The sequence below is a fragment of the Falco rusticolus genome, chromosome 9 (assembly GCF_015220075.1).
Source record: "Falco rusticolus isolate bFalRus1 chromosome 9, bFalRus1.pri, whole genome shotgun sequence".
NCBI lineage: Eukaryota > Metazoa > Chordata > Aves > Falconiformes > Falconidae > Falco > Falco rusticolus.
The window spans coordinates 24,752,452-24,775,263 of NC_051195.1; the positions used below are offsets into that span (position 1 = coordinate 24,752,452).

At 36.6% G+C, this 22,812-nt stretch overlaps 1 protein-coding gene across 2 annotated transcripts in view; it reads right to left on the bottom strand.

The window, feature by feature from the left end:
- ERCC6 (ERCC excision repair 6, chromatin remodeling factor) overlaps positions 1 to 22,812 on the bottom strand; it is a 51,017-nt gene that overhangs the window by 25,484 nt on the left and 2,721 nt on the right. For both annotated transcript variants that reach the window (XM_037399704.1, XM_037399702.1), the window contains 5 exons: positions 21,346 to 21,466; positions 18,696 to 18,804; positions 16,066 to 16,789; positions 6,676 to 6,801; positions 2,563 to 2,721 (listed from right to left, as the gene is read on the bottom strand). In XM_037399704.1, coding sequence (XP_037255601.1) covers positions 2,563 to 2,721; positions 6,676 to 6,801; positions 16,066 to 16,789; positions 18,696 to 18,804; positions 21,346 to 21,466 — 1,239 coding nt within the window. The remainder of the gene's footprint in view (positions 1 to 2,562; positions 2,722 to 6,675; positions 6,802 to 16,065; positions 16,790 to 18,695; positions 18,805 to 21,345; positions 21,467 to 22,812) is intronic.

The following is a 22,812-nucleotide window of genomic DNA, read 5'->3' on the forward strand; positions in this document are numbered from 1 at the left end:
GCAGCAAGAACAATACAAGTTTTCTGGGGCAATGGATTTTAATTTATATAAACACTACGGAAATTAATGTCTCTGCCACTCATAGTAGAGACTAAGCCTTAATGTGTAATGTGTATGATTATATCTCAGTATCCTGAAGAACACAGATGAGTAAATAATCAGTGTATAAATGTTGTATAGCAGAGTTTCTCATCTGATCTCTCAAATGCAATAAAGTAGTGAAAGGCAATAACTTTGCTAAAATAATGTATTTGGAACCAAGCAAACTTGTGGACCTCCCAAGTCCTTCATCAGGTTCCAAGAACAGATTTATAACAAACCTTACTTCCCTTATATTACACCACCGTAGCTGCAACACTTCTGGATATGACATCTGGCTTTCCCCACATGTATGGCTCAGTAACTGCTAAAAGTGAGACATTTTAATTTTTGTAATAGTTATACTCCATGAAACAAGTACTTCCTTACTCCAGCTAGCTTTCAGGCGCCTTCAAAATCCGAGTAGTACTGAAATCAGAAGCAGTTTACAAAAGGAATTTTCTATTCACCTTATTTTGAAGAATATTTGTGCAGAAAATTTCACTGGCAGAAAATACAGCTGAATATTTTGAATATCAACAAAAGTGACCCTATTGTCTCTATACTCAAGTGCCTCCAAATATAACAACCTTTCCAATTCTGCACAGGGATGACAGTATTACCTTCATTTTACAGAAGAGCAGCTGAAGCTGGAAAAGCCTGCAGTGCCAGAATCATACAGTAGTATGCTAGCTCCACCTACACATCAAGGTAATGAGATACGAGCTAGGCTGGAAGACATTTAAACATGCTGACAACACAGCTATGTCCACTCAATCCCTGCCTCTCAGCCAGACTGACCAGAAAGTCTTCTGCTTACTTGACTACATGACTGTCAGACAGAAGCTAGCTAGCCAGAGTTACTGCTTCCTAGGTCAGAGTGCAGATGGGGAAAATGCTCAACTAAGCAAGCTAGTTTGGACCTTCTGCCTTAAAGCACACGAGTAAAATCTGACTAATTTCACCAGCAATTTCACCAAAAAATTAAACCTTGTCTCCAGCTGTGGAATTACTATCGTGATGGACTTAATGACTGCACCAGCCAAACAATGAAGCTGAACACATTATCTTACATGCAGAAAGAACACTGCAACTTAAGTTTGCCATTATATTTTGGCCTTTTCAAAGTTTTGTTGTAGTGTCACTGCAGTATCTTAGGACTTAAGCTGCAACTGTTTAACAGTGTCAAGAAATGTTCCTGAAGGATTTCCATCAACTCAGTGGTTCTCCAACCCTACACAAAATAATCCGTACAGTAGCATCCTTAAATCAGGCAGCCATAGTCAAAGTAAATCAGCCAGCCCGAGTGATGGAGGATCTGGAGGGGTTTTTTTATATAAAAGCTACAGTAGGAAGCAACTGAAGAAAAGACAGTAATATTTTCTCTTTAAAGCATTATTTTACAGCTCATCTACATGCTGAACATAATTTAAATATGCCTCTATATCAAGTTAGTTTTTTTGTTTAGTATAGTACTATGATATTTGCTTAATTGCATGTAGCAATTTGTATCAGGTAAACAGGCCAACAGAACTAGAAAAATCAAGGATTATTCATGCATGCATTTGTAAATCCAAGGACACCAACAAGTATCTTTTCCCGTAATTTCACCTGTGAAAAAAGAATTTTAAAGCATTGCTCAGTAACAACAAAACATAAACTATCCTGTAAGAAAGGCCAGTCATTCTAGCATAGTTTTGAAAAACAAAAAGTAACAACAAAACATAAACTATCCTGTAAGAAAGGCCAGTCATTCTAGCATAGTTTTGAAAAACAAAAAGTAACAACAAAACATAAACTATCCTGTAAGAAAGGCCAGTCATTCTAGCATAGTTTTGAAAAACAAAAAGTAACAACAAAACATAAACTATCCTGTAAGAAAGGCCAGTCATTCTAGCATAGTTTTGAAAAACAAAAATAACAATTAAAAAAAGCAGCTGGAAATTCTTCTGTACAAGTTACCATTCTCACTATTTTTTTTGGCATGGATAACTCCCTGACTATCAGAAACTCTAATTTTCACTGAAAATCAGCTTGCTACTTCCTGTAAAGCATTTACCTGGTTGCTTGCCAGAACAAATATTTTGATGTAAAATTTAATAAATGGAACTAAAGGTATTATATCTAATTTAAAATTCCATATTGTGTAAACTATTGATATTAATGTAATTGAGTTTGTAAACAATCCATTTGTGGAAGCTAACCTTAGACACTGTATTGACCCAAAATATCTAGAGCGGCTCATCTGCAAAATGAAGCATCAATGCCTGGAATTCATTAAAAGTGTTACATGTTTAATTTTTCCTGCCCTACAGCTCCATTGTCTCGTAAAATTTTTCCTTTGATGTCCCCCACTAAAAGAATTAAAGGAATATTGTAATTGAAATGTCATTAATAATTCACAGGACCCTCCTCCACTAGCAATACATCTGATGAAATATTCATTGAGCTCCACAGACTGACAGTCTGCAGAGGAGCACTTGCCTGTAATTTGAACCACGAGTCCTCATCTTGCTGTAGCTCAGACCTGCCAAGAAGGCAATTATCTGGATGGTCTTGCCCAATCCCATCTCATCTCCCAGAATTCCTCCTGCCTGCTGGCAGTGCAATTCCCAGAGCCACCTAACACCTGTCTGCTGGTACCTAAAACAACGAAAAAGAAGATGGCAAATGTTTGATAATACAGAGCATAACAGAAAGTACTCATGAATTAATCATTTGGTCAGGTTCTTATACTAGTTACAGTAACATGCTGGATGTGTGTTTTACATGAGTGCTGTATTTACTAGGTCATACATTTTTGATGCACTCAGACATTACATGTGACTGTCATTCTTTATGCAACACTAAAACATTTCTAATTAAACTGATAGTCATGATAATTAGAGGGTATTTTATTTCATGTATATTTTAAGTGTTAAAAGCAACTTGGAAAGCTACTCTAACAAAGCATTATTTTTTCAGAAAAAAGATGACATGTAAGGGTCTAGTAAACTATATCATTTGGAATATATACCCTGAACTGAAGGAAAAGCTTGACTTACAACAGGTACAGACTTCACACTCCACTGTGAAAACTGATCATACCTGCCAAAGCATGCTTTCTTTTTACATAAATTCATTTAATAACATTTAGTCTCTTTCAAAGAAGAAAAAGCCAACAAGGCAAAATGTTTTGCAAGGCAAAACAATAGAAACCATTCCAGTGAATGGGATGCGGCAGAGCCTTACTATGTGAGAGTATCAGAGCAGTTTCTACTCACAGTCATTCACTGGAAACTATATAGGCAACAATGCAAAATACATTCCAACTAAAAGAAGCAGACTGGAAAGCAGGATTTACCATGGCAAGCTAAAAAGGTGGAGATAAGATGCTGGACTGAGAATCCCTTTAGGACATGTATGAAACAGAGAGACCAGCAGCAATAACACATCATGTGTGTGGGTTAAACTCAAAACAGAACAGAAAGAAATGAAGAAACAGTATATTTAAATTACAATTAAAAACATAAAATACACATTTCAGCACTTCTACATCTTGTAACTTAAGAGGAAGAACAAGGTTACCTATTTCATTTTCTTGATGGCATGCATTCCTGGAGTGCAGAGCACAGCAAAGAGGCAAAACACTTTTTGTTGTTGTTGTTGTTAACAGGGATTTTTCATTTTAGGGCACTGCCATGTACATTTCAAAATTCTGTTTCATTCTCTGAACAAATAATATTTAGGACTACAATGACACTAGTGTCTACAAAGTACTATTAAAAATGAATTTATGGTGAGTTCTGTATGGATTTAGAGAGTGCTAAACAGGGACAAACAAATGGCTTGAGCAGTTAGAAAAAGATGATCAAAGAACACACCTAATGGTTCAGACGTCATACTATCTGCTGGTGTCTCAAATGCATCATACCAAGGCAAACTTAAAAAACCCTTTTATTAGAAATTAATTCAGCTTAAAAATGCAGGAACCTAAAAACAACTATGAAATGGCTTACAGGATTAGCTATAATCAGGTTAAGATGCTACCATTACTATATTTTATCAAGACAAAGCATTTTCTGGGAGAAATTAGAGAACTGGAGAGAACCCAAATTCCAGTCAGAAGCTGCTCCCCCAGACTAATGTCCAACATGTCTCTTCAGAAGACAACCATTCAAGAAATTCCTGATATTACGTTCTATTATTTCTCAGGATTACACCCAGTGATGTAATCACTGTAGCCACATTTATAAGCATCTTCCTTGCTCTCCCCCTTCTCCTGAGTAAGTTCCACTTTAGAGAATTAAGTTTGTGAAAAATTCTGCTCCAAGGTTACCTAAAAATGGAAAAGATGCAGTACCTTCTTTGAATAATCATATAAACATGCAATAATAGCAACTACGCAAAAGAAAAAAAAATCCCCCTCCCTAATGTTTTACGGTTATATGGAGAAGTAATAAATTCTCTTTAATCTTACGCTTTCATTGCACCAATTTTTGTTTCAGTCTAAAAATATCATAGAAGGAAAATAAAGATGTTGCCAGGTCTTTCAAAATAGTTATGTTTGGACTGTATTTCACATGAGGGAGCAATCATGCTGTGATGCATCCCTCAAAATTCACCATAGTAACTAGCAGAGTTTAGCTGCGTTGTTGCTGAGAAAAAAAAAAAAGTATTTAAACGTATCTGGCAAATCATGCACTGAAAGCAAATACTGAAGAAACCTGGTTTCTTGTTCATACAGACAGCATTCTCTCAGGCTAAGCACAGACAGTTAAGGCAATGTTTGTAAGTCAGTCTTGCTCACTATGTTTGGTTTTGTTCTACAGCAGCACCAATGGTATTCTTGCTGAATGTCCCTCAAAGCAGACAAGTATATAGGGAAGAAACTAATCATCCACATTAACAGGCTTACCAGAGAACAAACTTAAGGGTCTACTGTTTCTAGCGTAAGCTAACTTCTTTGGAATTACGTTCAACTATGCGGGAAGATCACTTACAGTATACTGCTATACACCTCCTTGGGTCAATATACTTCGATGCTTTGTACTAAACTTGCTCAGAACTCCAAGTTTAATACCTAATGACTATGGGCCTTCCTACATTGGAGATTTCAGCAATTAAGTTACGAGTCAGACGAATCATTCAACTGAATTGATCTTTCTAACCACTTAAGAAGTTTTGCCAACTGACTCATGCTTGCAGGGATACCCTTCATTAGTGAGGCTGATATAGCTAAGATTAATTTTTAGTTGTCTGCTTTATTTCAATTCCCTTTGTGCTGCTCAGACCACACATCCGTTCTCAGGATTACTCCTGCAGTACCTTTGTGTAAACAACTGGAGACCACATATTGGCTGTGTATGGTCCTGGCAACCAAGTCATTAATTCAATTCCATTTCAGAACTAGTGCTTTCCTTCTGAGGAACTGCAGGACAACAGTAATAATTTCTTTGAGGTTAAGACTAAGTGGTCCTGTTGGAAGGGATATCACGCATGCCCATTATAAAGCAGGGCTTTCTACTACACTAATTTTAAGCTTTTGGAGAGTTAGCTTTTGAAAGAGAGGATGTTTTTCCTGATGTGCAAATGTTGCCAGCAAAACTGAATTCAAGCCTATTATGCATGAAAGTTATGGGAGAAATTATGGAGGAAGGTAACTTGTCAGCTGCTAGCTTGTTTGGACTACCTTTTGTAAACAGCTTTTTGAGATGAACTTGAAAGTGTCACTGGGCACCATGGTCTCAAAAAGACTGAAACAGAAAGCAGTCATATCCAAACCTGTAATCCAGCATTAAATAACTAAAGAATGAGTTGTGGAGTGTTTCCTATATACTAAAGGCATTAAGAACACATTCTCTGTATTTTAAAACTTTACAGGGCAAAATATTCAAGACTATTTTATGGTATGAATTATGGGCAGTTACTTGGAGTAATTAAAGAAAAAGTTAAAGCAGGGGTCCTCAAACTTTTTAACCAGGGGGCTGGCGCGCGGATGAAGTGGCAGGCAGCCATCTGCGGCTGTTTGGTTTCCCCCCCTCAACCCCCGGCGGGGGGTGGGGGTTCTGTAAATACCGGGGGTCGGACTGAGGACCCTGGGGGGCCGTATCCCGCCCGCAGGCCATAGTTTGAGGACCCCCGAGTTAAAGTCTATATTTTTTACTGGCAGAAAATTTCACTCACTCAACCCAATCACAGAAACACTTACACTTGTTTTCACTTACCAAAACTTGCCAACACCTTATACTTCCAAATAGTTATTCTACCACTCCACACCTGAATTAAAAGCAAGCTCTTAATAATAAAAAAAAGCATTTATAAAAATAGACAAGTGCTTCTCAATTCGAAGTTCAGTTAATTTGTATTCACATTATTGACTTCAGGCTGTTATCATCTGTATTTTCATGTAACTGCATTTTTTGCTTATAACAAATTAGTTTCTTTGAGGTTTGATCCTTTCTTTTAAAGAAATAATCCTACAGAAACAAATGAAGTAAAAGTTAAGGCATCATTCACTGAAGTAAAAGTTACAGCAAGAGGCATCTAGAAATCACTGACGAATATTATTAACAGCAAACAGCAGTATAGTATTAAAATAAAGTACACAGTACGTACTTAAAAAGCTTTTTGAAGAGAAATCCTGGAACTTTGAAACCCTCTTCAAATTCAGTGTCACTTTCTTCAGAAAGTTCCTCATCTGTTTCACGTTCTTTGCTCTTCAAACGTTCTTTTTGCCACTTCCTGGAGTGACAAAAGGAGTCAACATTCAATTATTGCACATAAAAGATACAATATGAAAATTACACTGAATTTTCAATCAGGTAAAAACCCAACAAAAATGCATTCTCTGATGTCACAATTTAATTAGTAATACTTTTCAGGAGAGAATTATGCAAGTAAATGCTGAAAATATCTGACATATTAAAAGGTGCATTCACTCCTGACTAGTTATAAGCCTTCAGTTTTACAGCTAGTTAGAATTTTCTACAGACAGAAATACTAATATAATGGAATTAACAGTTAACACCATAAAAAAAAATCAGCTACCTTAAATTCCTAAACTTCCATACCCCCTCCCCCCAAAAAATATCAGTAAAGCTGATATTCCAAAGCAATTTTATTAATTTAACCAAACACTTAAATAACTTCCTTCACCTACAGAAACATGCAGCTGTGGATAATCTTATACAGAGAATTCTGTTGGAAACATCACCATCTTTGGGGTGATGTGCTCTACATCTGTTAAGCAGACATTATGAAGAGAATGAGTTTTCTGAGGTTCTGAAATTAGAGTGATTTGTGGTCTCCAGCCTAATTTCATTTGGACTCTAGGCATGTTAAGAGAATTACCTTCCCCTTCCACCATTCCCCTCCTTTTTAAAAAGTACCAAGGATCTTCAACATCCAAGAAAATGATGGACTTGCATTTCAGTGCCCCAAAAACACTGCAACAGTAAAGTCTATGCTACTGCCAGTTGGGTATGTACTGAACAATAAATAGCACTTTGCTGACAATTTGGGTTTTGCTGGAATTCTCCCATGAAAGTGCCATTCATTGCAGGCACACTGAACATGGTGTGTAAACTGACAAAATCCCTACAGAAATAGGCAAGCTAGAGAACAGATGGAAAACATTCTTATGTTACTGTTCTGGATACAGTGCAAAACCAGCCATATTTCATCTCATAAAAAGGATGAAGGAGAAGACCACCTGATAGTCTAGAACTATCTGAAATACAAAACACAAAGATTGCAATGGTTGAGGTCCCAAAGAACTCTAAGTAGCAGTGATGGGATGAAAAGGAGCAAATGGAAAATTCAGGCCAAAAAACTTCATTTAAGCTGCCTAGCACTGCTGCAATTAAGTGACAAACAGCCTCCCAGGTGAGATGCTGGAAAACTCATCTGTCTGGTCTTTTAACTCTGCATTGAGGAAACCCTGGCAAATGTACTCTAGAACAGTCCTGCAGTAACTGGACGGAGAAGGACTTAACAGGATGCAACAGCTTAGCAGTACACCTTGTTTCTGAATGACATATTACAGGCGAGTGAACAGTCTGTTTCCCTCCTGGTAATATTACACAAACGGCTTCTTGTTAGCTTAAGTTGCCTCTGTAGCAACAACAACAAAAATAGCAGGATAATGGACTAACAGACTTATAAAAAACAAAACAAACCCCCAATGCCAATTCCCAAAACTTTTTATTCTGGGAAAAAGGATTTCTGGACTACTTAAAAATGTGAGGAAATTCACATTTTCCTCTTTTTTTAACTTTTAAAGTTATTTAACCCAATTTTTCTATAAAGTTGTGCATCATTTTCAAGCATGCAAAAATAAACTGTATCTAGAGGTTGACATAGAAACTGTATTTTATTTACAGACTTGCTATGCATAATCCAGTGTGCTATAAGCCTATGGGCTGAGTGCCTTTTTTCAAAGCTACTATCCCAGTTTCATCCACGTCAGGAAAAAGAAGCATAATCATAAAAAAGTTAATTAATTTCTGGCCCATAGTTGACAATATCATCAGCTATAGAATAACAACTGAGTTTCATTATCTTGATTTATATTCTGAGTTAACTAGCCAAAAGGAGGGAGACAGAAGTTGCTGTTAGAATTTCTCAAACTGCCCATAAGACAGCTACCATACCTGACATTTTGCACTTCCAACCTGGAAAACAAACCTAAAAGCACTACAAAACATCTCAAGTGTTGCTACAAGTCTTTTAAGACTTCAGCAATGCTGTTATCTAGCTCAGTCACGTTAAGAGCAGACATGACTGGCACAACGTCACATACAGTACTGTAACTCCTTCCAGCTTGCTATGAGAAGTGCCTTCTCCACTAGAGAAAAAGCCTGTCAGCTAAACTGTTTAAAATCAAATTTGATTCAAGTTTTCAATCTTGAGCACATTAGCAAATTAAAAGCCAACAAAACCACAGACAATGAAGTTCTAGTGTTCCCCTCATATTTTTTAACTACATAAGCAGTTCTGAGGGCAATTAAACCAACGATGCCTGTCTTCCTAAGGACACTATTCTGTATTCCTTAGTATGAAATAACGTGAAAACACTAAAACTAAGACTCTTCTTGCTTTAGGCCATTCAAAATCATCTTCCACGGGATCTGCAACTCCTAACAAGACTTGAGCTCATGCTGTGTTTTCTCCAATGCCAGCATTATTAATTTCTCTTTTCTTCCCGACCACTTACTTCAGTGAAACTTGCTGGAACTTCCACTTAAAGGTTTCTGCATCTCTGGCAATTTTGTTTAAAAAAGCTTGGGTTAGGAACAAGAGAACAGGGAAGAAGCTGAACACTTCATATACAAATTATATACTTCAACACAATCCTAAACTCTTTCTCATGAAACAAAGCTAATTATGGCAGGTTCCTAGATCAGCTTTTCACCAGTTTTGAGAAAATACCTACAATCTGCCTTTACAGAACTTGTCACAAACTTGGAATGATGGAATTATTTTAAGTGAAAATAAACACCACCATCTCCAAACATACACAAGTTACAATAACTGCCAGAAATGAATGCACTGAAAAACTAAGACAACACAATACTGGACAGGTTTAGAGCACCAGCTCCACTGGAATATATTTTGATCTCAAGTCACAAAGTCTGCAGAAGCAAAAATCATGATGGAGGGAAAAAGCAGCATATACAGGGGAGAAAAACCAAGATGGACAAAAATAGTCTTCAGTTTTCTGATCAAAAACTGTTGAGTTGTTAATGTTTATAATCAGATTATTATTTCATTATATGCAATCATGTCCAGTTAAGTAGTAAAAAAAAAGAACTTACTAAAAATATATGAAGTGTCAGTTTTTCCCACAGATACTTTTATTTATCTATCCTAGCACAGGAATGGAAATCTTATCTTAGACTAGGAGTCTGTTAAATGTTTGATTTAGGAAAAGAAAATTCACGCTCTGGAGTCTAGCAGGCAGATATGATACGTTCTAGAGGCACAGCATAAAAACACATCTATTTTTGTTCAGTACTACAATGTTGTGCTATCAGGCACAGATGGTCAATCATTCTTCTGAGTTCCAGAAAAAGATCAATGTTTCAAAACTGATAAATGCTGACTGTCATTGCATCAGCCTGTGTCATTACCGGAACAGAGACATGTCAGAACTTGATTATTTTATCTGATTGATATGACAAGACTCAAACCAAGGAAGAAAAGTTCTACTTAGCCCACTAAAATCAAAACAACTGTCGATCACAAAGCTTCCAAAGGGACAGCTAGGTAAAGTATCCAAAATCCTTAATACGTTTCAATATTAATATTCCACTATATTTATTAATATTAATATTCCATTAATATGGAATCCATATATTGCCACTAGCCAACACTGGAGCTTCAGTCTCCCCTGGGAAGTAACAGATTGCCCTCTAGTGTACATTACAAAAAGTGATCCAGAAACGACTAAGACGAAACGTTCGGAATTTAGCTTCACCTTAATGTAACTGCTACACTTTCTGCAAGATGTGTGATCAATGTTGGGATTTTTCTCAAAATTATTAGAGACCTAGAAAATACGTACATCGAGAATTTGAACTAATAAATATCATACTTAATTTTCCTAAAGGAAAGTTTATTTTATACACACTGTATCTTTACTGAAGTGTATAATTACACAAGCTGTATGTAGTACCAGAGCCTTCAATATTATATCTCTTCCAAAGGTCTGGAGGGTTTTTTTGCCCTTAATTACCAGTTTAAAGAAAAAGCAGCAATTTGTTGTTACCACTAACAACTTCCAATGTTTGAAGAAGCTATTCAGTTTTTGAAAGGCTTGTGAACTTAATGTAAGACATTGTATTAAGACATTCTACACTAGAACTCCATCATTTTCTTTAGAAAAGCATAAATATCTAAATGGCTGAAGCAATGGGAGGACAAACACTATGTGCTAGACCAGATCAGTCAGTTCGTCAGTCTGGTCTTGTACCTTCCCTCAGAAGTCGAACTTTGGAGGGAGAAACAGCAGTAGCCCATATTTGATTTTACACAGGAACGTATTGACCATTTTGTCAACATATTTCTTACGTACCTCAGTTAAACATCATTAGTATGCCTAAACAACTACAAAATACAGGTTTTGCTGTCGCCAGTCTCTTGAAAATAAAAGCATGACCTTTGATAAGTCTATTTTACATTGTCCATGGTCGTTGACATAAATACAATTTTATCCTGAAAGTGGAGTATGAATGCCATATATCATACAATTAAATCTTTCTTAATATAAGAATGTATTCAGATACTAGGCACATTTCCCACTTATTGCAATACCCTAGAAAGAAATACTGCATCCAAAACAGTAATAAGCACAATTATTATTTTTTTTTTTTAAATACAGTCAGGAACCAAACTGAGGTTTTAATATAGTTTGCATTTGTGAAGCACAATATGTTTTCTATTTTCTACAGCTAAGAATCCCTTACAGATTATTCTAATTTGCTAAATTGAAGCATTCAGCATTACTTTTCTGATCTAACTTTTTATGGTCTAGATGGGTGGATTTAATTGGTACATCCTAACAGATGAAATACATGCAGTTAGTACCACAAGTCTCCTTAAGTAAATTAAGACTTATGTAGACAATTACACTCTTGAGCTTAGAATGAAAGGTGTACTCAGCAAGTGAGCCAAAATATATCTTCATTTGTGTCTTGGTTTTGTCATTTTAAAAAGCAGTTAGGATGCTCTAAGAAAGTATCTTTCAGGAAAGGTAATATTTAATCCTTTTTAAATTTATAAGTCTGAAACATCAAGAGATTCAGTGCCTTAGGTATTTCAAAAAGAGCTAGCACATGAAAACTGACCAGATGACAAAACCAACTGAATTTTAAGCAGATTTTTTGTTTTGTTTGATTCTTTGTATCAACTGCTTTGTGCACTGATAGCCACAACTTCTAGCTACTCAGCTGCTTGGATGTCACTTGGGAGACACTGAAATAAACGGCTTTCCTAGCCTTGCCTCTGCGCTCTTGACAACAATTGAACAATTCAAACAACTGTACTCCACAAACTATACAGAGTACAGAAGAAAACAGATATAGCACTTACCTCCCATAATATAACATATAATTCCTTCCTTGAAGCCGCAGGCAGATACATACTGACAACTGCTATGGGAATAGTGACAATAAGACTGCTACTTTTTGAGTTTTGAATCCAAGCGATTACCTTATACAGATACTGTATTATCAATAATATATGTATGTACTGTGTTACATTATAAGCAGCAAAAATTACTTGGTTATACTTATGCTTTGCATTTTAATACATGCAAAAGAAAATTTTGGTTAATATGAAAAAAACCACCAAAAAACAACTCTGTAAGTTGCAGTTTCCACATCTGCAAAGTCTTGAGGATAATACAAGAAAACTATGCTGCAGTTCTCTTGTTGAGAACCAAGGAAAGGTTTATTTCCTATGAATTTAATCTATATACAATGTTATTTATTTTGTGATCCTAGACAAAAGAAGCTGAAAACAGGTGCGTTTTTTCTTATTCAGTAGTCTTCAAAGAAACTGGCTCTACCATGACCTGACCATTCCAGCAAGCATGAGGCAACAGGTTAGGATTCTGCCAACATTTCTAGACCAAGATGGTCACTGTTGAGTACGACAAAACCATTGATAACATACCTGGTGATGGGGATCAAGTCTCTGAGACCTTCAGTACCATTCTGGAGACTGATTACCTAATCCTGTGGGTTCAGCTGGTAATAGCCAGTATGAAGGACAGTCGGAAACTATCATATGCTACTTTTCACTGAATCGTAAAACTTACCTTTTAGCTGCCTGACAGTGTTCTACTTATTTACCTTACTCTCCATGACCCTGATGTTCCTTGTCATTGTTCACTATTCTTGCAAGCTATGATTCACCTTAGATGTTGACCTTTGCAGAACAGAACATTTTTCCCCGTGCATCTGCACAACAACATGGCTCCAGTGACAGCAACTAGAGAAAGACAAGCCTCACACAAGCGAGAAGAACTGAAATTACTGAGAGTGTGAGCTGAACTCTGTATAGCTAACTTTTACTTTTTCATGTTCCACTGACCACATCTTGCTTTGAGTGACTAGGCTGACCACTGCAAGTAGCCTTTAGAAGGAAAGGAAAAAGCCGGGTGCTCTCCTGCCTGCCCTGTTTACTGCACGTAACACCAGCTCCTGGTCTGAAAAGAGTCTCTTGTTCTAGAGATGCTTTGCAGTCCTGCAGTTAGCTAATTATCATGCTTTAACAACATCATTGTAGTTTCCCCTTGACACAGACCAATCTCTTCAAGTCCCATCTCTGAAAACTTTTAATGTTAAGGAAACTAATTTTCAATCTTTAAGAGTACAGGACTGTTATTCAGCGACAAGCACAAGACTAGATGTTCAGAAGACTAAAGTAATCCTAAAGGACTTTCCCCTGCCTATCTCAGGGGTAAAATATACTATAATCTCACCCATTCATTTGCATTCAAAAGTAAAACTGACACAAAACAACACATAAATGTAAGCAAATGACAGCATTTCTGTAGCATTCTTAATATGTTTCTTAATTCACTACATTTTATTTTCTCATGGCAGTTCCCATAATGAAGATTACCTGGGGGTGTCAGCATAAAAACGTCAATGTGGACAGCTGCAGCTTAACAGCCATAATAACTGTAGCTATGAAATTTTTAAGAGATGTAGTGTTTTGGTAGCAATTACAGTTATTGATATTTCTAAAATTCATTTAGGCTTTTATTGTAACTTTAGTAACCAAAAGAAATGTAGTCTATGATATGACTTTGCTAAGGATAAATTGTCACAATCTTAAAGTTATTAAAAAACGTGTTTGAATGAATTTAAACTGTGAGTCATATTAAAACTTTCAATCAAAATAAATTACTCTTGATGAAAACACTGAATTAAAAATGATTTAATATTGGTCTAATTTAAATATGAAGAATACAGTTTTATTCAATAAACCAGTAAATATTTTACCAATTAAGTACAATTAATTTTTGTTAATGCATCCAATAAAAAACACTTCTTTTTGACCCTTTGGACATTGTTCAGATTAGCCTCTTGCCAAAATCTTCTATTCAAGAGCAATAAACTACGCTTTAACTTTAAAAAGCAGCATTCTGGGATTGCAGACCTATTGCCTTGTATCTGCTCCTGATCTGCTTTTGTAACCTGGGATGTGAAAATGAAGTTGAGCTCTTCCTACCTGAGGTTTTGTTACCTAATATTAATTCTACAACTGTGAGTACCTCTGCTATCAGCAGATACCTCTTCCTCCACAGCAACCCAGGCTCTCACCACAGGAAGAGATGGTGTTTATACCTCTACTTCTTGACCCCTTCTCTGATACTGCTTTTCATTTAAATCTGTAAGATTTTATATTTCTGCAGAAGTGTAATATTTGAGTCTCCCAAGTATTAACCAAGTTCCTATGCTAGGACGTTTCACTACATCAATCACAACACTGATAGCCCTTATACATAGTCACCTTTCCCCTCTAGAGCAGCTGTTTTCAAGTCAGAATCCATGATTTTCTAGAGGACTATAAAACTAGTTGAAGGACATTCACTAAAGAAAATTAATTAAAAGTAAGCATGCTATCAAGCTGTAGTTCATTACACAAAGCTCAACCCTTTGAAAAAAGGCAACATGCGAGTGGTTACAGAACAATTAAAACAACCATTTTAGTGAAATTTTATCTTTTGACTCCGAGTATGTGGAGAAATGTATCTCAACTTCACTGGCATGTCTAGTTAGCATTTAACAGCATAACAAATTATTTGTTGCCCCTTCAAAATGTTTTCCAGGCAGTTGTGAAAATGGAAGCATTGCTCAGTCTTAGGAGCTCAGCAGTTAATGCTATCACTAGAGAAAACATCTCAACAGCAGACTGTAGCTAGAGATGGTCCACACACAGGTTATACAAATTTCACAAATCACAGATTAGCACAAGACGTTCCAGTTGCTATTTTAAAAATTAACTCGTGTTCCTAGCTCTAATTCCCCACCTAACATACTAGACTCTCCTTAGAAACTTCACTCAGTTTACAACCTTAGGTCATCAAGACAACAGAAAACACCACTACTACCACTGCTGTCACTGTGTGTTTTAGATAAGGATGTTTTTACTCTCACTTTCATCAAGAACAGAGAGAGGGAAATCACTGTCTAACAAAGCAGCTCTTTTTAGACTTGACTAAGAGCAGCATGTCTTGTCTTCATTACTTATGTCTTTTAATATAAATTATGTAAGAGATATCATGTACTAATGTTCAAATACAGACATTGTCCTTTCCAGTATACATTTTTTGCAAGTTTAAATTCAAAAGATCCTTTTAATACGGATTTTCATATAAACCTGTTAGCCATACAGACTACATGTAACTGCCTGAGATTTCAATAAACTAACAGATTCTACAAAAATGGTATGTAACTAATTTATTCAGATTTTTTCTTCTTGATGAGCAATTAATCATTTAAGGCTGAAAACAAAGCATCTCACCCCATCCCGAATCATCATTTCTCTCTCAGTGGAAAAGTGCCATTCCTGTGAAGAGGGAGGGCACGGTCTGCACTGTAACGTTTCCTATCAAACAGAAGACTCCCCCGCCCCACGCCCCCCCCAGCAGGCATACGATCTACAGACTTAAGGCAGTACTTAAGTATAAAGCTGCTCAGTAACATGTTGCTCTATATATATTCGATGATTTTGGGCACATTCACAGTTTTGCAAACAACAAACATAAGATACACTAATAGCTTCTTACTGAAGGACCTATAACAATCAGAAAAAAATCTAACAACAAAGTCCTTGTAATTAAAAGGTATGTCTGATTTCTTTTGGAAGGCTATGATCATTCTGACTGTCCTGGTTTCCTTACTTCAGCTCTTAGCAGTGTGTTACAGACATTGCCCTTTGCACGTTCAACATAATTTGTTAATGTTACTAACAAAAACGCTGAGGACTAACCTTAGTCTCTGTTTGTAATAGTTTTCATCTCCATCATCTCTCCATCTCTTTACTTTGCGCTTCCCCAGTGTATGCTCTTCTTCCTCAGAGCTCGGAAAGAAGTCAGCATCATCTTCAGCTTCTTTAAAATCCCTCTTCACCAAATATTTTCTTTTTCTTGACAAATTCTTGAGTTCATAATCAGAATCATTCTCAGCAGAAGATGCCTGCTCTTCCTCACCTTCTTCTGCTTCTGGGTCAAACAGCTCCTCGTCAGGTACATAATCAGACTCTCCACTATCATCCTCCTGTTCATGCCTGAACTTCTTGGCCTCAGGATACTTCTTTTTTTTTGGAATCTCTGCCTTTGGCTGAATCCGAAGGACATGCTTCTGAAGTTTTCTGATGTGTTTTTTTAAGCGCTTATCTGTTTTTGACAGGGCTTTAGCCCTTTTTTCCTTTGTAGTAGATGTGGGAGCTACACACTGAATATTTTTGGCTTGTGCCTTCTTCTTTGCTCCTTTGTGAAGGGCTAACTTCTTTCTTTCAGATGACAACTTAGCCTGGTCTGCTAAGTACTTCTCAAAATCAGATGCTTCATTTAGCATTAACCGTCGTGTCTTCCCCTCTGGCTTCTGAGGTATTTTAGTTCCAAATGGAGTCATCTGGCCAGTACGAATAAGCTCTTCCCACTCTGTTTCCTGAGCAGGCATAAGCATACTGCCCAGACATGATGGACCAGGTTCTACAATAAAAAAATAGAACATCCAGCATGCCTTTAACATCTTCTGGATAACACAAACACATGAACAAGGGTGTTTTGTGTTTCCCTCCCCACCCCCAAGCATTATATGTGTTCAGCTTAGTTTTTATATACACCTTAAAAGTCCAAATTATCATCACACATAATACCTGAAGTTTAAAAAAGGCAAACCACAACAAAACAGAAGGCCAAAAAGGTCAGACTGTAACTTGCTTCAAACTACTTCTCAGACTTCATATAGTAAATGTTACACCTACAATCACAACACAAATACTTCTGAAACAACACATGGCAGCAAGAACTACCATAAAGTTACAGCTCCCCATGGCACATGAACTCTAATGTGCTCCCTACGCTGTCAATGCAACATTACCACGTTCAGTGCAAAACACCACGGTGTTTCCATATGCAGCAACATTGTCTGTCTCTATCTTATTATTGATTTCTCAGTTCTACCCATAAGCTTGAAATTTGACATTTCAATTACCAAATCAGGACAGATACAAATCTAACAAAACACGTAAAAGGCTTTCTTCCCACATGCTTTAAAAAAAGAAGAAAACAAAACTCATCTTCCTACTCTACAATACTAATATTAGGATTATGACTTTAAAAGTCATATTAGCTGCACAGCATGTTGCCATAAAAGAGCACTTCAGTTAAACTGCATACACAATTACTATACATTACTATACATATTAACACAAACTATAATTGGTTTGAAACCAAAGAGGGAGAAAAGCTCTTGAATTCAGGAAGCTGAAGTGGAATTCCAGAGTGAAATCTATTATTAGGCTCCAAAATTCCAAAACAGTTGTACCAGAATTGCCAGCATGGCATGCTACTGTATGTAGCCCTATTTGAAGCACTGTATTTATCACCAAAACATGTTTAACAAGTAACAATGATGCATCAGGCATGACACTCCTCCCTCTCCACACACTCAGTTTCTCAAACTACTTGAACTGCTCAACTCCATTTCTTCGGTCTTGGGCTCCATTCACTTCTATTTATATTTCATCACACTGGGTGCCTGAGTTTTACTGCATGAACTCATTCAAAGAAAAAGGATTAAAGATACTTTTCTACTAAGAAAAGTTTCCTGAGGTTTTTACCTCAGTTTTATTGAATCAGGAAAGAAGCATGAGCTCTGTCAGATCTGGAATTCACTCCAGCCACATGTGTAATGGATAAATAGCACAGATTTTATACCTCTGCAAACAATAATACAATCTAAAGGTGATCTGCAGATGTCAACAGGGTGCAAACTTGCCTTGCAGAATACTGCAGATTAGTGATTGTGGTCAAGACACAGCTAAGCTGGAGTTAGAAAAATCCAAGCTCAGTTTGCAGACAGCAATGAGAAAGAACACCTAGTGAAATGCTGAGAGAACAAATACCCTGCTTTGGAAGAAACCTCCCCCCCTCCCCCTTTTTTTTTTTTTATCATAGTGCAGCCTTAAAAAGAGAAGCACTTCCCCCTTCCATTTCTAGTGATACTTCCCAACAGTAAGAAAAAACAATTTTGTTAATGCTGATTGATAGCATCCAGCACACAAAATGTAATTCAATCATGATGTTAGTCATCTTTATCAAATTAGCTGCAAAAAAATGTTAGGGTTTCCCATTTATTAAGCCCAATACTCTAATGTGCCTCAGTCATCCCTACTGAGCTGAATATGAATTAACATTCATTTTTTAAAACTTCCCACATGAATATGCGAAGGTTTGCAATTCTGCAGGTGCAGAGAATAAGTGTTCCTAACTCCCTCTTTGAATGCAAACCACTGACATTTATTTCCTTATTGGCAAAGACCTTGCAAACTAGCTTCAAAAAAACAAAGGCATTACATCAAAGTAGAACAGAATTCCCAGCCTTCTTCCATACCTTCATCTTCCTTAAATTCAATCTCATTTACTTTATCAAGAATCTCTGTCCCACCAAGAATTGCTTGGAGACGCTTTTGTTTTGCTTGGATCTTCTTTAGCTGTTGCTCCTTGAATAACAAGCAGACACAAATTTTATTTTTTCATCTGGTTCATAAACATGTTATCCTTTTAAACAGGACTTAAATCACTACATTTGCAGTATTTCCCAGCAGAATTTCTTACTCAAATGTTCACAGTATTGCATTTGAAACAAAAAAGCAAAGAGGTGTCATCACAACATCTGTAGGACTACAGCCCACACACACAATTTTGTGTGTAAAATCATTTTATGATACACATACAGTAAGATCCGATTGTTTATACACACAAATTTCACATGCACGTTACCCATTTTTATGTACATCTTTTGAGGTCATTTTATGAATGTGTTGATCCTAGTGAAGGAAGCCCATCAAGCAGATTAGTGAGATGCATAGAGAACACCGAAAGATTTGTTCATGATTTGCAAGACTGGGCAACGGTTAATAAGCCACTAAAACTATCTATAAGATTTAGTAAGATCTATCATCCCAGAACTTCTAGAATATTTTGTTAGAAACTGAAATTGTAAATCAGTCTTTCATCCCAATATATGTTTGTACACAGTTAATTCAGGAACAGTCACAGCTAATTTATCAGCAAAAACTAAAAAGTGACGTGAGTAAAAAGTAAGTGAAAAAATCAGCAATACAGATGCTATAACAAGTACCATTCATTACTGCTATGAAAATAATTCATAGCTAGCTGATCTGTTGCACCTTTTATCTGGTGCACTACCCTCAACTCTATATTTAGTAGTGACATTGTGATTTCTTGGTGTTGATAACTTCCATTTATGAAAAAAGAAATTCCAACCAGTAAAACAAAGACATCAGCAACGTAACTTTCTACATTTGTAACTCCTTAACTAGAGAGGCACACACTTCAGTAAAAATCAACTTTACGGCAAAATGAGCAAATTTTTTTTTCTTTTTGGTGAAGAATAGTTCACTACCCTGCCCATGTCTTCACGTAGCACTTTTCAAACCATAAAGGTTAAGTATAATAATGTATGGTACAATATGATATCTCCTGTGTATGCACTATTATCCTTGCTACCAGAGCACTTTACATCATAAAACACTCCCTGTATGATAGCTCTAAGGAAATAGCTGTCTTGTACCAGTCATTAATTTCCCATTTGTCTCAATAATGGAAGAATTCAGCCTTTAACCATTTTTTAAAAATACTACAAAAGGAAGAGTACTAAAAGGCACTTCTTGCAGTAAGTAGCTCCAGACCAGCTTTAAATATACTGCCTGCCTCCAAAACACTCTTGAAGTTATTAGGACCACTTTTACAGATTATAGGTTTCATACAGGGATTTATTCTTACACTTCAAGGACTGTTGGAAATGGCTAACAATGAATTCCAACAATGTTTGAACTTCCCCGGCAACTAACACCTTCGTAAATTAAGTAATATGAGAACGAGCAAAATACAGCATCCAATCACTCTTTAGTGATTAAATCTGGTTTAATGAATTTCTTCCCACTACTTCCAGCTACTCATTCTTAGTCTTATTCATTACTATGACACTATTCAACACTGTCTCCCTTGGTCTCTTTAACTGGCCAAACTGCGTGCACAATGTTATCCAAGTTGCTGAAATTATCAAGGTTAAAAAACAAACAACTGCACGAGTCAGTGGCAAATGGCCTGAGACTGTGGAGTGTCTGAGGGCAAAGAACAGTAAGTTTTTCAGTCAGGTTTATCATTAAAGAAAATACTAGGGTGAATTTCCATCAGGCGGTGAGCTGATCAAAGTGCTGTATTCCTACCAGGAGAAGTTTCTCTTTTCTTAAATAATCTTCTTCCTATTCACAGCTGTATAGGTCCACTGCTTAGATCAGGGGTCCTCAAACTATGGCCTCTCATATTTACAGACCCCCCCTGCCGCAGGTTGGGGGGGGAAACCAAGCAGCCGCAGATGACTGCCTGCCACTTCATCCATGCGCTGGCCCCCTGTTTAAAAAGTTTGAGGACCCCTGGCTTAGATTACTACCCTGACACACCTGCTAGGTTGCTCTCCAAGGTCCTTCAATTTATTACTCTGGCAGAAAAAAGTTGGAACAGTTTCTGCCAAATTTGTGAATTAAAATGGCTCACAGAAAGGAATGATGTGTACTGGTACAAGAAGGATACAGACAATGAAAGAGGGTTAAGGAAAGGAAGGTAGGGAATGAAGACCGGGAGAGCTGAATTTAGGTCAGCTATTGAATCACACCCTAACAATGCTCTGCTAATACTCCAAATACTACTGGGAGGGATTTAATTAAGTTAATGCAAATCAGTCTTCCCGTCAGGTCCTGGAACTTCACTTCAACAGCTTGTTCTGAAACTTAGAATGAAAAAAAAAAAATATAAAAGAAATTCAGCTCTGTTTCACATCTTTAAATTAGTTATTTACATTTTTTGGTAGAAAATGAAACCATTTAAAAGGCAAGGGAACAGCAATTGTAGACTGAGTCTGAACTGTATAATTAAGCAAAAATCGCATCACATAATCCAAACCTTAAGCTAAGGCAAATCTAAGTATTGTCAGCAGGAAATTAATGTAATCTAATCACCTTGTTATATTTTTGCCGTTTCACCGAATCTAGTTTTCTGTTTATATCTTTGCTGTTGGCAGCTTGAGGTGAAAGTTGCTCAATAATTTTATCTATTTGTTTCAGAGATGTTGTACATGATCTGAAAAAACAAGATTGCAATGCACTAGTCAACTAGAAAGAAACACAACACATTCTCCATGCAGACAGTTTAGAAATTCTAGGAGATGTAAGGTAAGGCTTAAAAAGGTCTAAAGGTAAGTTTCTAAATAGTCATCTTGTATTTAAACAACATCAGAAGTACTAAACACTTTAACAAAATTTTGCTAACACGCTGATTTCAAAGGCAAGGAAACTGAACAAACCACTTCAAAATTTAGTGCCTAGAAGTTACACGTCTAATGATGACTATAAGCAAGTGATAGTGGTTACTTGTATTACTCAAAGGTAAGCAAAATGCAAAACAAAAATCTGAACTGGAAATCCCATGTTTTCATTTTCTAAAATGGCTTCAACAGTTTAATGATATTATATAAGGAAGCCTGATTCTTTCACTTGACAACATCTTTTTTACACAAAAAATAGATTACGAGATACAAATAGTTTCAGGAAGACAGACTAGTTCAAAGAATTAACAGTACAACAACGTTAAACTTCCCTTACTCATGCCCTACCATTTTTCATATTTCCATATACAACATGAAATTCAGGATGAACCACATAGTATAACATACTATCATCTATTTCTGTTGTTGAATTTGTTTGCAGGGAAGGAGATACTGCCCTACCATCAGAAGCAATAAATCTAGGTTTGTTAATTCAAACAGAATACTTCATAAGGACATACAAATTAGCATCTCAAAGCATTATGAAAAATGTCAAAGAAAACTCTGTACAACACTTGCAAAGGGGCCATTATTCCCCTTCTATGCAAAGAAAAGCACTACATAAATCTCCTCAATTTTTAAGGAGGAAATTGCTGGGCCACATTTCTATCCAGCTCTAATCTGGATCCTACCACTGTTCTAGGAGATGGATTCTATCAGCTCCCCAGCTACCACTGCCATCTTCACTTCTCCATTCTCTTTCAATGCTTTTGAACCATCCCATCCCCCCTTCTCAGTCTTCTGCCTTGTTGCTTCCAAATATACCCTCTCTTATATGTCTCACACCTTTTGGCTCTTGCTTCCTTGGCCCTAGGGTCTTTTGACACAGCACTACTGCCATCTTCCACAGTTTTTCTGGTTTTTCAAACTTATTTAACAGAACTGTGGGATTTAAACAGGATTTAACTTTGACCATTTTTATTCTCCTTCTGCTTAAATTTGTGTGTATATTATAGAATCATGCAGCTTCTACCATGATCTCTGCCAACTACTCAAAAACCACTCCTTGCCTGATTTTACCTCTAGTCATGCATTCACTGTGTTACAGGACTTCAACTAAATCTGTCACATTCTAGTCATACATCTTTACTTTTGTTAGTCC